This window comes from Podarcis muralis, chromosome 8, assembly GCF_964188315.1.
Source record: "Podarcis muralis chromosome 8, rPodMur119.hap1.1, whole genome shotgun sequence".
NCBI classification, from domain to species: domain Eukaryota; kingdom Metazoa; phylum Chordata; class Lepidosauria; order Squamata; family Lacertidae; genus Podarcis; species Podarcis muralis.
The window spans coordinates 39,070,322-39,089,183 of record NC_135662.1 but is presented as its reverse complement, the minus strand read 5'-3'; the positions used below and the strand labels follow the sequence as shown (position 1 = coordinate 39,089,183).

At 40.9% G+C, this 18,862-nt stretch overlaps 1 protein-coding gene across 1 annotated transcript; it reads right to left on the bottom strand.

Annotated features, from left to right (window-relative positions):
• Positions 1–646: 646 nt before the first annotated feature.
• Positions 647–18,099, bottom strand: OPRK1 (opioid receptor kappa 1). The gene is made up of 4 exons (XM_028736969.2): positions 17,722–18,099; positions 16,727–17,045; positions 5,774–6,126; positions 647–2,387 (listed from the first exon to the last, which is right to left on the bottom strand). Exons 2-4 carry the CDS (start codon positions 16,987–16,989, stop codon positions 1,855–1,857), a joined length of 1,149 nt encoding a protein of 382 aa, XP_028592802.2. The 5' UTR covers positions 16,990–17,045; positions 17,722–18,099; the 3' UTR covers positions 647–1,854.
• Positions 18,100–18,862: the final 763 nt, after the last annotated feature.

Sequence of the window (18,862 nt, the reverse complement as noted above, 5' to 3'; positions counted from 1 at the left end):
TGGGTGATCTGTAAGGGGAGGGGGTGCACAGTTTGGGCAATCTGTGAGGTAAGAAGGCAAATGGTTTGGCCAAGCTGTGAGGGGAGGAGTTGATGAGCAAAGTGAGCAGGCATGACAGCTCATTGTATGCTAAGATGAAGCCGGTGTCTTACTTTTTAAACATATGATTCACACCAGAGGACACCAAACTTTGAGGGGCTATGGGCATGTTTGTGAACCAGGCACACTGTTGTGGGTACCACACACGCCACAAAAAGCACACAACCTATTCAGTTGGCTACAACAGAATGCTGCTTTCAAGCTTAGTTTCACTGTGGGGAAGGCTGGGTACTCTGTGGACACCAGGGAAGGCTTCTGTGTGACGGTATGGGTGTCTATGGGTGCCATGTTGGCAACCTCTAATTTACACATTCATGTTTGGGCACAATGCTTCAGTTCTGGAACTCCCAAAAGGCCACCAGAACCCAATATTACCATCTTTGAAATAATGGTGGTGGTGGTGATTTATTTATTTATTTATTTATTTGTTTTTAAACACCTTTATTTTGGCAGACTTTAGTAGTATCATGGACTGATTTATTTACAGCCTAAGTAAGGCACTTACTTTAATAATTGTACCATCAAGGTAATTAGCTTGATGTAATTAATTAATTAATTAATTACATCAAGCTAATTACCTTGATGGTACAATTATTAAAGTAAGTGCCTGAAATACCAGGTCAGCCTATTTATGTATTTAGTGCAATGCTGTCCACTCTGCCTGGCACCAGCTTTCCAGAAACTCCAGCAGGGAATCCTTAAAACCACCTGCTGCCTGCAGCCTGGTCCTTTTAACTAGAGATACCAGGGATTAAACTGCAGGTCTTCTATTTGCAAAGCTTGTGCACCACCTCCAAGCTATGGCTCCTCCTTGTTAACACTTTGGGTTTCTTAGAAGATAGGGGTATAAGTTGTATAAAGAAATAAAATTTACACAGTCTTCCATTTGCAGTAATTATATGACAAGCTCATCCTATAGTTTCCCCTCAGGATTAAAAACTATAAATTACATATAGTTGAAGTGCTGGAAGTTATCAAGCACAAATGTAATCATCATATAAAGCAGAGGTGGGGGACATGTAGTCCCCCCCCCAGATGTTGTTGGACCAGCTCCCATCAATCCCCAGCCAGCCTGGCCAATAGTCAAGGATTGTATGAGTTGGATCTGGAGAATCATAGGTTTCTCACTCCTAACATAAAACACGATTGTGTAAATTAACCCAAAGAAGCTCCCAGATGTTTGCAGTAGAATGCTGGATTCCTTAATTTCCTACATGGTTCACACACTTATCAGAAAATGCTTCTCACTGAAAGAATATAAGGAAATGTTGGCTTAGAATTGAGACTGATCATTGTAACACAGTACAGTAAAACAAGATTTTTGCACAAGATCTTTGCACGGTAAAGATTCTTACTCCCCCCCTTATTTTTTTACAGCAATCTATGAAAACCACATGCTAGCATCCATATGGATCCTAAGTAAGAGCATCAAGGAGTCATAAGCGGAAAATATCATCCTTCCCTTCCTATAAAGAGATCAGCATTGTGAAGAAGTTTACTGTCTTTTGTCAAGAATGGATATTGTGCTATGTACAAATATCTGTTCTTAATATGATCCAAAAACTAATCATCAGTAAACATGGCTGATGAAACCCTCATTATCAGCAATTGCCCGTTCAGACTATGAGAAAGCTTACACAATATCAGATAGGTCTATTATTGTCCATTTCACACTGCGGTGGTTATTTGAGTTAGTCCAAGATCATTGGATTCCTCTCTTCCAGGAGGACAGTAAGATGACATTTCCACGACTAGTCATACTGGCTTGTTTGTACCATCAGCCTCCCTGGAATAAGCAGGATCTTGAACGGTGTTTCTGACTCTGCTGGTGCTTTGTCTGTCTGTCTTCATCTTAAAAGGAAAGCAGAAATCTTTGAAACACCGTTTGAAGTTTTCGTCCAGGAAAGCATACAGGATGGGATTTAGACTGCTATTGGTGTAGCCCAAAGCTATGCAGAAATAATAGCTGGAAATGGCTGCAGTGCTGTGTGACACGTCCCCAAGGGCCTCGACCAAGACAAAAATGTGGATTGGGGTCCAGCAGATAATGAAAACTGCAACCACGACAAGAACAAGTCGAGTGATGCGACGGAGGTTTCGGTCTTTCTCTCGAGATCCAGAAAGGAGCCGCACACTCTTCAAGCGCAGAATCATCAGAGTATAGCAGATGACTATGATTAGCACCGGGATAACAAAGGCAAAGACAAAGACACAGATTTTCATAAAGGTGTCCCACCAGGCATAATCTTCATCTGGGAACTGCAAAGAGCACTCAGTACTGCCTGTGTCTGTAAATGAAAAGGCCAGTAAGAAGGAAACACAGGGACAGATTAAACTAACAGTTTAACAGTGGGTTTGTTTTTTGTTTTTTTGAGAATTCCAAAATAGTTTAACAGTGGGTTGTTTTTTCATGAGAATTCCAAAATAATGTTAAAAAAACTGAAGGAGCATCTCCACCCCCATCATTCAACCCGGACACTGAGATCCAGCACTGAAGACCTTCTGGCAGTTCCCTCACTGAGAGAAGTGAGGTTGCAGGGAACCAGGCAGAGGGCCTTTTCAGTAGTGGTGCCCACCCTGTGGAACACCCTCACATCAGATGTCAAACATTTGACTTTTTGAAGACCAGATGTCTTTTAGAAGGCAGCCCTATTCAAGGAAGTTTTTAATGGCTGCTATTTTAATCTGTTTTTAATATTTTGTGGGGAGCTGCCCAGGGTGACTGGTGCAACCCAGTCAGATGGGTGACATATAAATACTGTAATAAAGTTGTTTGTTGTTGTTGTTGTTGTTGTTGTTGTTGTTGTTGTTGTTACTACTAATGTGATTTCAAGACTTTCCACTTTGCACTCTTAGGGTCAGGTGTTCCTAACTGGGTCTTCACTTTCTAACTGCAGTCCCTTATCCTCTGTGCATTCTGTAGTTTGCTCAACTTTGCTTTGTGATGTTAGTGCTGATCTGAGAGGGTGAACTTTCATGTGCCCTTACGAATGTATTTCAAACAGAGAGTTTATTTTCTCTACCTGAAGGCGATTCTGTATCTCTCTAATGAACTGGAGCTCTTTCAATTATGGTGGTTAGAAAGAGATGTAGCTTTTAGAAGGGTTGTTCTGTAAGTAATGAGGAAGAACAGCTGAGAGTGGGAATGCATGATTTACAGAGATGAGAAATTCATGATGCCGAAGAACAAATATTCTATAGAGTAATATCATGCCTCAACCCACTCGACTGAACTGATGGTCTTAACAGGCTTTGCTCCTCCACAACAAATTGTGCTTTTTGCATTCCTAATATTAAATTGACAAGAAAAACATGGAAAGCATGGAAGCTGTTGAAAAATTATACATGGAGTAGTTGGCCCTGTGTGTGAGAGAGGGGGGTGGGGGTAGGGAGAGAGAGAGTGTGTCTATCTCAGAAACAAGCCACAACCCTCACTGCCCCTGTTCCATGAGTGCTCTTGACTGTCTGGAATGTATCTGTGAAGTGGGACAGTGTCTCTTGCTTACCTGAATAAAGAGATGGGTGTGGGTGTAGAAATCTCAGGCTTTTGTATTGGCCGGAATGTAGCCTACTGTGCAAAAGTAAAAGTCACATCCTTTTATCCACCCACTTTTGCCTCTGACCATGCTCACCACAGTCAGCCTGCAGCTCCTGAAAGCTTAGCTATAAGGGAACATGGCCACTGGGCTAAGAAAAGTTCTGCACCTTGGATCTAGTATAAATCACACAGTGTAAAGTGTACACGGAGGACAAGGCTCAGGCTGTGCACACACCATGCATTTAAAGCACCCCTTTCCTCCCCCCCCCCCCAAAAAAAAGAATCCTGGAAACCATAGTTTACCACCCAGAGAGCTACAATTCTCAACTCCTTTAACAAATTACAGTTCCCAGGATTTTTTTAGGAGTGTGTGCCTTAATTGTATAGTGTGTATGTGACCTTAGTTTGGATCCCTCTTTGGGCCTTTGGAAAGTGGATTGCTTTTCCTCAGACCACTTTGGGCCAGACCTGCTTAGACTCAGGTCCAAAGTGGAGGCCTGCTTCAGAAATTCAGGGCTTCCTCTGTCCTCCCACAGTCTACCATGAACATGGGGAATTGAACCAATAGTGGGTTGTTGTTTTTTGCAGAATTTGTTGAGATTAGAAACTATGAGTCTTCTTGTTTGCTGCTGCTTGTTTATATTGTTTTACTGTTTTTAGTGTACTCTTCTCTGATCTCCTTAGGGAGGGACAGTGGGATCACACTTTCTGGCATAGTAACCCCTTCTGATTGGATGAACCCTGCCAGTGGCACTGTGTAAGGGGATTTTTTTTAAATCTGGGGAGGATCAATTCACTTTCCCCCTGCACTTTTGGGGACTGTATGAACATAGCATAGGTTACAAAAGCACCCAAGGTAAGTAGCATGCAGTTTTTTAGAAGGATAGGTGCAATGGTTAGGTGTTACAATGAATGAACACATGGGCTAAAAAACATCAAATCCTGAAACCAAACATGTCAACGTAGTTTGACTGACTTCAGGCAACCACTGCAGAGTGACTCACCTGATAAGAGTACCAATGGGTTAATAGTGATTATATTTCGTAGCATAATATCATGTACTTTTCATTCTAAGTGCTTCTGAATTATAATCTAATGGGTATCGCATAATTATTCACTGCATATTAACAAGGCTCAATCGTGGCTGTGCTTTTCACACACAAAGTTCCAGCTACATAATTTAACAGATGTGAGCCAATGCATTTGGATCCTTTTCAGTATCCGGTCTCATTCAGCTCGTTCATCACTGCAGGGCCCATGAAAGATATACCATCAGCTTGAGGGGTTCAACCAGTTTGCAGATTTCTGTTGCATGCAATTGATTCATATGGATGACGTTTCTGTGAGAATGCGTGGTTGCCAGACTGCTACGTATGTTACAATTTCGAATATGAATCAGGGTGGGCTATTTTTTCTTTCACACAGGAAAGTAACAACTATGAATAATATTTTGCATTTATGTAGTACAGTTTTGTAAAAACACTGCATAGATGTGTGTGTGTGTGTGATCTCAGCAATCATTAATACCAATTGTAGTATTATTCTCATATTGTTAAAGGGGTAGGAGCTGAGATTTTCCTAATACTGTAAGTGAAACTTGTCAAAGTCCATCTACTGAGTTTATGGTGAAGGCAAGTTTTAAAGCAGTGAATTCCTAATGGGAAAGGGCCATAACAGAGCATATGCTTTGCTTACAGAGAGCCCCAGTTCCAATCCTCAGCATTTCCAGGTGGGACTGGGAATGTCCTTTGTCTGAAATGCTGGAAAGTCACTGCCAGTCAGTGCAGAGTCTACAATGACTGGCTGCAGCACTCCATCATTTCAGTCAATAAGGAGCTAGATGGACTAATGGGACAAAGCATCTTCCTTTGTCCCTACAATCAGCATCACTTAGGCACTGAGCTACACTGGCTTTCAAGTATTGGAGGCTGGATTATTTTGCAGTTACAACCATGATCACTAGAAATCCATCTTTTGAAAAAGGAGCAGTTTTGAGGATTCTATTAAGAACAAGCCAAGTGCATAAAAGCAGCTGGTATTCAAAAGTTAATTGTGTTAGTCGTCTCTATGCTTTTTAAAAAAAGTTTATTACTGAGCAGGAACAAATCACCGGCAAAGAACAGAGCCCACACTCACCTTCCCTGACTTTGGTACCTCCGAGGACGATGGCTGATATGCCAACTGATGAAGATAAGAGCCAGATACATATGTTGATGATCTTTGCCTTCAGGGGAGTACGGAAGTCTAGAGCCTTCACCGGGTGACACACGGCAATGTATCGATCAACACTCATCATGGTCAGCGTGAATATGCTGGTAAACATGTTATAGTAGTCAATGGAAATGACTATTTTACACAGCACATCCCCAAATGGCCATGAGTTCATTAAGTACTCAGTACTTTGGAAAGGCATTGTGGTGGTTACTAGGGCATCTGCTAGGGCCAGATTAAAAATGTAGATATTGGTTGCTGTCTTCATCTTTGTGTACCTGCAAAACAAGAAGAATTTTCATTATGTCATGCCATAAGTCAGTTTAGTTTTGAGAATGCCCTGAAAGAAACATTTAACTTTGAGGTAAATTTAAATGGGGGGGCACTTTTCACTGAAGGTTTCCCAGACACCCAAAGTACTCCCCCCCCCTTTAAGTTACTTTTGTGTATGTGATGATGGTGCACTAACAGGGGTGAAAATGTTTCCCTATTAGGATTAGAACCTTTGGTTCTCCAGATGTTGGACTTCACTCTGGGCTAGGCCAAGACATTTTGCTGCTTGAGGCGTAAGGACAAAATTGCAACTTCGGATACCACAATTCCATCTACAAAAGCAAGCTGGATTGGCAGTTGAACACTAGTGGTGTCAGTAAAATAGTGGGATGTAAGCAATGTACTTCTCGGCTAACTTTGTTGCCCATGTTTTATAATTAAACTGCTGGAATTCCCTTACAAGGACTTAGTTACATTTTCAATGGTGGTGGCTTGTCACTGAGAAACTGAAAAACCACTCTAGGATTAACAGTATCCAAGTGATGCACAACCATTTGGCAAATTGCTTTAGCTGAAAAGTTAACAGGAAAACTGAAGGCTATGAAGGTTAAAAATATATAACGCTTTGTTTTGTTTTGTTTCATATGTTAACAGTTTACTTATATAGCTCAGCTGGTAGAGCATGAGACTCTTAATCTCAAGGTCATGGGTTCAAGCCCCACATTGGGCAAAAGATCCTATGATTCCTCCATCAACCCATGGCAACCTATAGGAAGACTATAAGTTAATATACTGGATTTCATAATGAATACTATTGCAGCCAATGTACTGTGATTCTGTTTTGTTTTGATATTTGTTATTTGTATGTTCAGAAACTTTTCAATTAAAACATTTATAAATAAATAAATAAATAAATAAATAAATAAATAAATAACAAACACTTATGGGGTACTTTACCACAATGGAAGAAAGCAAGATAGTGTATGAATCATAGAATCATAGAGTTGGAAGAGACCACAAGGGCCATCGAGTCCAACCCCCTGCCAAGCAGGAAACACCATCAGAGCACTCCTGACATATGGTTGTCAAGCCTCTGCTTAAAGACCTCCAAAGACGGAGACTCCAGGCACGCACACAGTTCTATCTTCTGATTATTCATCCCCATCCCCAACCCACCAAGCATCTGTTGCCTGAGGCAACTGCCTCATTTTACCTAATGGTAGGTGTGGCCCTGTTCCCATTGTAACCCAATGGCCATGCTAGCTGGGGTTGATAGGAGCTAGAGTCCAACAACATCTAGTGGGCCACAGTTTTCCCATCACTGATCTATGAGAAGGAAACAGAGTACTGCATTTCCAATGCAACTGGGCAATGTTCCCAGAAGCAGTTTCATTGTTTGGTTCAGCACTGCATAAGAAATACATGTTCCTGTTTTCCCTTTCTTACATACCCCCCTGAATAAGGACAGTGCTTCTTTATTTTCCCTCAGAGATGATGCTATATAGTCATATCTGAGTGCCTACATTGCCATATTTTAGCCTTGAGACAAAGGCATTAAGTCAATTGTTTAGTTAGAATCTGAGAGTGGGTGGAGAATGAACCCTTCTAAGAAAAGCAAGGATGCTGTATTGCTTAATTACAGTTTTGCATTCTTCTGTGTGTGTTTCTTCCAATGTGTAAATTGCTGTATTGATTGTTGGCTTTATGCTAATTTCTCCTTTGGGTGTAAGTATCATGCAGCAAGAGAGAATAAAATAGTACTGGAGAAAAATTCAAGGGAAGAAAATAGCAGTTGTGGGAGCAATTGCAGGAGGGCAAAGACAGATTTATTTGGATTTTTCAGGCGACATTTCACATCTTCTGCAAGCCCACTTTTTACGTTTTTCCTTTTTTAAAAAAGAAAAAAGAAAACTTGGAGCAGTTTTCAGTAGGCTACTGTTTTCAGACAGAAATAGTAGCATTTGCCAAGGCTTGTAGTCTATATATTTTATTTCACCCTTTAACTGATTTATTGCTGCAATGCTGTGTTAGCAATTAAGTTTTACTTGCCAGCAGCAGAACTAAATTCATGAGCAATTTTAATTAGATTATGTAAATTAGTCAAGCCATCATAAAGTTGCTAGATTTATTTTTATGAAATAAGATCCAACAACAGCTAAATGAGGATATATTTTTTTCAGTGGATGACAAGTAACGCCCCCTAGTGTTTCCATTCTTTTCAGGAACCTTAGTTGTGTTTCTTGCCAAGTGAGTGGTTGCCATCGATCTGTCAGCCTTTAGCAACATTCAGCACTACTGTACTGCCGTAAGACAAAATACTTAATGGACTGAATAGCTGAATATTGCCAGCTGGTTATATTACAAAACGTCACACATGCAAACAGTAGCATGATAATCACTGTGAATGTATACATATGTAGGGCTTTTCCTAGTACTGGTGAAGTGGTGAATTATGAAATTCAGGCACTCTTCAGGACAATCCTCAAGCCATGCCCTCATAACCATGTCCCTTCTAAGACTCTAGAACAAAAATGAATTTTTGACCAATTCAGACGTTATGACTTCAGTACCAACCCAGTTTACAGATTGCCTCCACTGGTGAATTTGCAGTAACTTCAAAGCCCCACTTGGCTCTTACATTGCAGCACAGCTTGAACTCAAGCCGTGCTACAAAGGAGAAATGGTTCTCCTAACATCATGGTGACATAAAGTGAATGGCACCTGGCCAGCCCTGTCCACCAATCAAAGTTGCCCATCAGTGGGGGAGAGGGGAGAGCCCAGGAATTTGTCTGCTGGCTGCAAAGAGTCCCCACACTCCTGCTTTTGATCTTCCATACAATTCCATACAATTTATCCACAGAGTTCAAAATATTTTGGGCCCTGAGGCACGGACATGTTTACATAGGGACACACACACATACACAAAAATGTAGTTACTAGTTATACATTAACATAGCAGAAACACTGACTTAAGGTTGTGATGGTGTAACAAAATTGCTACGCTGTTGTAACTTTACTACACTACTGTTATTTGAAGTCATAGTTGGGTCGAGGATTTAGTTGCAAGTCTATCCTGTGTCATTTGGTAAGCATAATTTAGAATAGCATTTCAGTGTTAAACTCTTTCATTCCACTTGTACTAGTTGAAACATGTGTAATTACACTGTCACCACCTCTATGAAAAATGGCTACATTTGAATTTTGTTAAAGTAGCAATACTTGAATAAGTCACAACTTACTTCCCCCATTGATTTCCATTAGGCTTCTATGATCTCTTTGCAGCTGTATTCTTAAAAATTGTATTGCTAGTCTGCAGATGGTATCATGCAGTAGCTGGCAACAACAATCTGCACAAAATCTGCAGTCATATATATGCAGTTTTCACAGATAATCAGGGTTGCAAATTGCAGCTGTTTGCCTTGATTAAAACTACTGTATATATTAAATGTTGCTATGATTAACACTAATGTTTAAGGACTGCAATTGCTCACTCAAATTAGCCTTTAAGTCAACATCTGGAAAACATACTACTAAATGACTGTTCATAAAAGAACATCTTTAAAAGAGGCAGCCAAGCATTTGCCCAAGAAACCCAAAGGACTTGCAAACTGGAAAATTAAAGGATTTCATTCACTTGCGACTGAAGCTTATGACCAGTAGTAGATGCTGTGGCTGCAGCACCTACCTGACCTTCAGCCAGCTGCACCACTGCTGCTTACTGGGCAATAGAGGGGGGAGGGGAGGCAAGGTTGGCATAGTGCAAACTCACCAGGAAGAACACTGGATTAACTGTGTAAGTATGTTTGCACTGTGCCAACCTCACCACTGCCTCACTACTACTACTCTACTTCCCAGTAAGCAGAAATGACATAACTAGCTGGAGGTCAGTTGAGCAGCACTGTCCAATCATGTCACCTGCTGCTACCAATGACAAGAAGGAAAAGTTTATTACCTGTTTTAAACCAGTTTCTAATCCAGAGGTGATCTCCCATCTATACCACCACAAAGCTTTCTTAGGAGCTTTTGATGACAGACAAATTACTGAATGCAGCATCTCATTTATTTATTTTTTGTCACAGGGAGGGATGGGACAGAAATTTGATTCAGTTCACATTTAAGAGCATCCTTACTTAATTCTCACTTTCCAAAACAATATGCAAACCAAAACACAGATTTCCCAAGTCTCACCCATTCAAATTTTGCAATGAAAGTTCTCAAGTGAACAAATGTGTACAAAACTCAAAGGAGTGTGCATATAAATGCATGTGTTGGTGAAAATAACATACCATATGCCTTATATTAGGGAAATTTCTTTACAAACGTGTATATTTTGGGAAACTGTGTGTGTGCGTCTGTGCAGGAAAATGCTGATAAATTTTCATGAGAACCTTTAAAAAAAATTGCAATCTGATGTGGAAATGTGGGGAACTGACCTTAAGACTGGACAAATGAGGAACCAAAATTGACCTATTGTCCCATCCCTACTCACAATACAACAGCTCAAAAGAAAGGTACTTTTACATTCCAGTCATGCCTTTTCTTCTTCTGTTTGGTTGCTTCAGGCAATAGGAGCCAATGCGATAGGTTATGGTTTTTTTTTTCATTAACACCAGCCCCCCCCCCATCTAATCCAACACAAAGCGCTATGGATAAGTATTGACTTAATAAGTGATCTCTAATTCTTGCATTGCCAAATTAAGGCTCAAAGATGCAGCAAGGGGGGAAAAATGGATATTGACTGTACTCTTTAATCTCAGGTACAAGAAACTTCTTTCTTAATGAGAACTCCAGAAAGAATATTGATCTTTGAATGGTCTCTTCTGAGGACCTAACTAGATGTTTATGAGGAGGAAAGCTGGCAGCCGTTATCTTATGTTTCCTGGGAACAACTAACTAGAGAAACACATGATGGGACAACAGCATGTTCCCCACCCATGCTTCACTTTAACTCCTGTTGGCTGGAGAGTGATGGTAAATGTTGGATATGATGATGTCTTGTCAGGTATTTCATTTCCTAGATGTTATTTAGGAGACTTTTTAGGAGAGAGGGGCCAGTGGCAGCCAGAGTTCTGCTGCTATCTACACATAGGAAAGCCCAGTAATGTGAGATAGTATGTCCCCTGCTGTCCACTAAGTAGGGCTTGGGTATGAATCCCAAAGATAGGGACCCTAGAGAGAATGGGAGCAGGGGTGGTGCATCTGTCCCACTGTCCAGAGCCAAGTCACCCAACTAAGCACCCAAAATTAGGTGTCCCAACTGCTATAGACTCCTTTAGTCATTAGCCTCTATGCAGTTAACATCACATGGACAGAAGAAGGAATGTCTGTGTGGAGGAACCCTGGTGAACACACATAAGCTCTCCCCATGAATCATGCTGGGTTCCAGCTCACAAACTGCATACATTTAGCAGGTTTGTGCCCTAAACATAGATAGAATGGGGATGAGGGACCTTTGTTTGACAGCAGATGTATGTGAGGATGTAATAGCCTACATCCATGCCATACCATTAAACCACTTTTATACCCGTCTGGCAGTCATGGTTCCTCAAGAATCCTGACATCATCTTAAAACTGTTGTGACAGGCTTTTAACCTTACATTCAGCCTTTCCACACTCCCTCTTGTCCCACTGCTTTCTCCTAGGGGAAAGAGCTCTTTAGTATTCAACTAGACCAAACAGCAATTCATATTTTCTCCATATTGACATTTGCTCTGATTTATTGCCAAAGAGTGGGTCTCCCCAGGGAAAGTGGTGTGGCAAGGGCAAAATCTCTTGGATGCATGCATAGAAAGAGCAAGAGAAGTGGACAACCCACTCCGATCCATGCTTTCTAGGCAAGGGACAAGTGAGTGTGGACAAGCTCCCATACACTGAGGACTATCTGCCTAGTTTTTCTGTTCCTTGAAATAGAGCAGAAATATGTATCTGCAGAACTTCCTTGCATTGAATTGTTTTATTATTTTAAGGTTGTTGTTTTTTATTAAAAAATGTTTTTGTTAGCTGCCTTAGTGCTACTAGTGATGTAGAAAGATGGGATATAAACTTCTTTTTAAAAAGTGCCGAGGCATTCCATATGACCTTTTATATGCACTAGAACATATGAATTAGACTATATGGAGTTGACCAGACAGGCTGGATTAGACCAATCCAGGTGTTGCCTGTTTTGTTGTGTATCATTTCAGACATACTTTGTATTAGTGCTTCTGTTTGAAAAACATAGCTCTTCTACATATTCATATGTAAATGTTAATAGGCAGGGTTATATCACTTATTTGAGTTAATAAAAAGTTAGAACTATGAATAGCACCCTGTGCAGATTGTTATACCACAAGGCATGGATAACCAAGCAGTGCCCTCCTGATGTTTTGAACTAAAATTCTGCTCAGCCCCACACAACATGGCCAGAGGTCAAGGATGCTGGGAGTTGTAGTCTAAAACTTCTGGAGGACACCTGCAATAAGGAATCATATGGAAGATCTCTTAATCCTGGTTAGTTTATTTAATGGTTGTTTAACACTACTACACACACAGTGCGGTAGAAGTGTATTTTCCCTGTATGTTTAATACATTCTTCTAGATGAAATGGGCATTCTAATAGCCCAATCCCATGCAAACTCCACTGGTGATTATGAGTGTGGAACCCTGTATTGATATTTTTCCAGCAGAAATTTAGGCAGAAGCGGCAGAGAAACAGAAGTATATTTTTCCTCCCCTCTCATTGGGATTGTATCCATACTGCAAGATATCTTCAAAAATGTTTCTTGTAAAGACCATTTTTTAACGCAGAAAATTATTCAAATCACTGGAGGCTTGTTAGATAATTAGGGAAAGTGGCTAATTTGGAGTCTGATGACAGTCATCTGCTCTTCCATTTAACTTGCATCCTGGGGCAATGGGCATCAGTACATTGAGGGAGTGACTCCAGAATTACTGCTGGAGTCACATCATTCTTATGGGAGCCATTACTAGTTGACAATGGCATCACAGTGGCAAATCCAAAAGGCTGAAGTTCTTTTTCCATTAGATGATGAAATTAGTGCCTATTCCCTCTCCTTACAAAAAAAAGGCCTGCAACATTTCCAGTGAACATCCTACCGTGACAAAAATATGTTAAAATAACAAAGGCTTTTCTTGCACGTATGATTTCCAGAGTCAGAAAATGCATTTGATTTCTAAAGTTAGAAAAGGCATTAGAAAAGTGCCATTTTATTTTAAACCCAGTCTTGTTTCCTATAGAAATTGAGTCTCTAGCCCTGCAGAGATCCAGTTGGGTTCAGTTACCAAAAATGGTACAGTAAGACCTATATACAAACTCTCGAAATTTAGGACAGGAGGAGGGAAGTGACATGAAGAGACAGCTGATTAGAAAAGAGGAAATGCTCAAGAAATAGAATCCAATTAGGAACGAGACTCAGGAACCTAGAGAAAAGGAGCTGAGCCCACAGAAACTGCATGTTCACCTACGGTGTACAGTTGTTACTCTAGGTGCTCACAAGTCTCCTGACATTATACTAGGCTGACAGAGATTACGGTACACACTCTTAACCCTGACTGCATCACAAGCACAAAACAAGGACTCAATGAGGTAAATCCGGGCTACATGTCAAGGTGCATGCCTAACACATATATCTGCAGCATATTATTAAGATATCATATGTTTAGAAGAATTTTCAGAAAGCATTTGCCCATTTTTCAGATGGGGAACTCTGAAAAGCCATTAGTAAAGACATGACACAAAACCCATTCAAAGAAAGAAAAAGGAAAGGAAAGAAACACTGAAGGAAGTGAACTAACTTGGCCATCATGCTAAGAACCATTTCAAGGACTTCAGTAATTAGCAGTGAGATCCTACACAAGTTACTCCGGAGAAGCAAGCCCCATTGCGCTCAGTAGGATCTGTTCCCATGTCAGTGCATATAGAGTTGTAGCCAGTCAAAGTAATTAGGCACCTGGAAAATCATTTTTCTGTTGCACACAATCATTCTTTCCGCAAACAAACAGAAATGTATACCTTTTCATAGAGACACCCGCTCCCATATGAATACAGAGAAACTCAGTATATCATGCCCCCTTCCACACAGGCACAAAGAAAGCTTCTCTATCTCACACTCCTCATTTAAAACACATTAGAAATTGTTTGTATAATTTAGAAGTTTATAAGATGCAGTGTTTCCCCTCACATAAAATTTGTGAAATACACATTTTCCCACTAAAACATCCATTTATTGTGCTGATTTAGAAGCACTTCCTCTGGAGGACTGCAATGAATTGTTAATGTTGTGCAGGTGTCTGCTTAATTTTATTATTCAATATTGTTCACTGTTTGTATTTTTTGCTTTGTTTTCTCCATCCCCTTTTTACCTGTCTGGCTTGCTGAGCACTGATCAGCCCCCCCCCCCCCAAAAAAAAACCAACATGATTTAGCACCAAACATTCCAAACTGTGGGATTTGAGCAGCTGGAAAGGATGCTGCCAAAGATTTTGATCACAGTGTGAATCATACCAGAAATTTAGTACAGAAAACTGATGGCTTCCAAAACTGGTTAAATATTTTATAAAAAAATATAGTGAAAAAGCAGATGGCCCAAAGATAAATGACTGGGAGATCTGCTACCAACTCTCTCTGGATGGTAAATTTAAGAAAGCTATTGAAAACTCTAGTTTTGATTTGAGAAGCAGTGCTGGGAGAAAAGATATTTAAGATATTCCACTCCCAACATCATTGTCGCCATCTCAATTTTCCCCATCCTGTAGCTCCTATTAGCTCTGCTGGGGGGGACTGGGGCAATTCAGTTAATTGCATGCTGCCTGCATTTTTCTTTTCATATTACAGCTACCATTAGCTTTGGGGGAGGGCATTTTCGATCAGGGAAATGGCATGTGTTGCAAGATTAATCCCACTTCTACAGCATCAAAGCTTCAATCACAATCAAGGTTCACAGCAGATGTTTGAAAGGAAAAAAAGAGCAGTCAAGAAAATTGATCCAAGATTACCTGTAGTGTATCTATCCCCCCCACCACCAAAAAAATCCATCAAGTATCCTGTAAAAAAAAGATCTGTAATTTTATGTGCACTTATATGATAGTTCATGCTATTCATACTCAGAGTATTGAAATCAGTTGCATCTCTCTCTCATACACACACAAGAGAGAGAGAGTCTGTGTGTGTACTTCCCCACTCTCCACAACCCCATCCTCTGAGTGCAGTGTTCATATATGAATGATTCCCACAAGCTCAACAGAATACCTATCCCCTCACCAGGCATGGGCCAGTAGCGTGAATGGGACACCATTGACCACACATGTTCTCTTCTACTCCTTCCCTCCACTCAGCACAAGCTACTCATGCCTTGGTGCATAAGCAATTTGTATCAAACCTAGAGAGAGGACTGGGTGGGAAACTCAGAAACCCCGGTCAGGTGTGCTCCTTCAAATATTTCCCATCAGAGGAGGCAGAGCCCTTGCCTGTTGAGGGGCCTCCCTGCTGTAGAAGTTCAGAACCCAACCTTTGGAGTCAGACCATTAGGAAGGCTATGTAGCGAGCACACCCTTGCTCTCCCTTCTTCACGGGATGAGAAAGGACGCTTGGATAGAGCTACAGTGACCTCACATTTACCTCCATGCCTGCACATCTACTCACATGCAGGGTGTGGGGGTAAAACAGAGCTCTGTTAGGCCTGGTGGGGGAATCTTTTCTTCCAAAGCTCCTATACCCATGTTATACTGCTGAGACATCTGGTGGGGGATGGGAGAGAGAGTAACAAAACTTCTATATAGATTAAATAATAATAATAAATAATGACACTGTTTCATTTGAAAAACAAAAAAGGAAAATATTATAAATACTAGATCTACTGGCAGTTAAAGTGTATGTGTATTATATAATGTTAGCAATAATATAGACCACATTAACTGTGTCTTATCCCTGGAGGGAGCTCTGCTCACATATTTCCACAGTGCTTTCCAGCACTGACTCTCTCAGACTTTTAATTTTCAAGCCCATGTTCTGCTTCAGTTTTCACTTTTATTCTTACAACCAAATGAAGACAGTCTCTGACTCAAACTTAAAACAGTCACATCTGTGTCCACAAAGCAGTTTCCCCCTTTGTTGGGTTAGCACAGTAAACTGTGAGGGAAACTATCGTGAATTAGTAATGCCACATAAATGAGGGGTTTCTGCCATCCCACCCACCCTGCCATTTGCAAGCACCAATCCAGCATCTGTAGTTTGGTCCTGGCACTCAAATAGCCCTCAGTAAGGAAGCATCTTAGAACTCAAGCAGCCCAAGGGACACAACCATCAAGACACAACCATCAAGAAACCGAGAGTTTTTCCCCTTACAAGAAACATTATAACATGGCAGACCATTGATCCACCCAGCGCAGTATTGTGTATGCTAACTGACAGCTGCTCTCAATGGTTCCAGCATGAAGTCTCCCCAGTCCTACCTGGAGTTGCTGGGAACTGAACCTGGGATCTTCTGCATGCAAAGTAGATGCTCTACCTACCACTAAGCTATGACCCTTCCTATTTTCCCTTAGTTCCCTTTAGTTAAGTAGCTTTCCCCCTACAATGACAGTTAAAAGACCCACCAAAATCCTTACCTTATGATGACAAACATGACCAAAGAGTTGCCAACCAAGCCCACCACAAAGACCATGGAGTAGACTGCAGTGATGATTATGGGAATAGCCGGGGAGATGTTGGTGTCATTCTGCTGTAAGTCCTCATAAGCGCCACTACTATTGTTGCCATATTCTGCCCAGTCCACAAGCCAGCTGCTGCTACTGCTGCTAGGTAGTGGGCAAGGTCCTGGGGAGCAGGTAGGGCCCGGCTCCTCACGAAAAATATACACTGGGGATTCCATGGAGGGTTTCACCTCCAGCCCAGGTAGAGAAGAGGAGACAGGAGCAGATGAATACACTGGAAAGAGAAGAGTGAAATTAAAAGAGTGCAATTCATAGAGACATCACTAAAGATGATAAAGGTGTCATTGGAAGAGTCCTGAACTCCTTCTTAAACATTTTTTTTAATATAAAAGGAAAGAACAGTACTGGGAAAAGGAAAGCATGAAGTGGCAGAGGACGTTCAGAAAAACCTGGACTCAAGAACATCACTACCTAGCAAAGTAATAAACTAATCCAGGTTCCCTACTGCACCAAAGTGCTTTTGAATTGAACTCATTTAGTCCTCTAGAAAGCAATGAAAGAAAACTTGATAGACCCCACATACTTCAGATACTAGGTTAGAGAAGAGATTCAAAATCATTGAAGGGTTTGAAACTCCTTTGGACTTTTAAAATACTAGGTAGCACCAAAAACTTGATGAGTTTTCCAGATAAGTTTTAACCCCTCTTAGATTGAGGTGCACTGCATCGTTGGCTCAGGACCCGAGATACATTTCAGTTTGCTCTCATTTCATCAGTAATTTTTTGCATATCCAGACAAGGGATTCTTTCCTCTTAGGTAAAATTAAAAGGGGATCTATTTCCTTTTAAAGTACAGCCAGTTTTCTCAAAACAGGTAGAGGGTACAGAATGCATTTCAATAAAATAAAAATCATCAATAAAACCAGAGAAACAGAACAGAAAGTACATTACCTTTTTGTAAAATTCACTGAAAGCAGTGGGATCTCCCAGGAGATATTTTCAGAATTTGAAAAGCATCCTCTCCTTTTCTCTCTCGGTGACTGTTATCTTGGGAATCTGGAGGGTTCACACGCCCTGGGAATGAAGGATGCCAAGACAGATCACAAGTATTAGCTCCAAGACTGCAGAAGCTGTAACTGCAGCCTGCACTTTACCTTTGTACAAGCAGTCTCTCACTCACACTCTGTCTCCCACTACACAGCTCAGTATATGCCGGCAGTCCTTGCACACATTCTCCTCCAAGCTCACATGACTTTTCTCTAAACACCACTTGGGAAGAATAAGGCAGCCAGTCCTGCAGCACCTAGGAGATTTTTTAAATACCACCTTACAAGTTGCTCTCCCACCCTATCCCAGCCTTTCCCCAGGTTTTAAAATGCTTAAGCAATCATATTTCCTCTGTGTTAATTATATAAAAGACAACAGAAAGAACATCTGTGATAAAGCACATCTGACTGCCCACTTGATGCATGTTGAATGCATTCAGGATTGTTCTCACATTGTGTCCCCTGTTTCATTAAATCCATACAAAGAAGGGAGCAGAGAATGCTCTCTCCTATGATGCTGCAGAAAGGATAAAACATAACCGCATTAGAATATGTTAGATACATTGCATATCATTTAGATGCATTATGGATCTACAGCCGACAACTCCATTTATATTGGATAATGATTTTGTCATTTATTCACATTGTATTGCAAGTAGATTTGTAAAAAGAAGAAGAAGAAAATAATTTGGCACCCTTTATCTGTTTGCTTTATTTATATAACAGCTCAGTGAAGAAAACTTCTGTCCCAACAACAGTGAAGAAGGTGTGACTCTGCAAGTGTTGATGGGTTCCAATATCCATCAACTGCAGGCAGCCCAGCCAATGGTCAAGGACAATGCAGGTTGGAGTCCAGCCACACCTGGATGGCCACAGGTGTCCCATCTCTACTTTTCAGCAATCCTATGGTGCATGAAAGAATACCCTCGTAAGTCAACAATTGTCAAGCTTTGTTGTCATGAATGTCAATAAGTCAAGATGGGCAGGGGGAGAGATTGGCTTAAGCCTATCAAGAAGATTGATCCATATCTGTGCCCTTAAGGAGA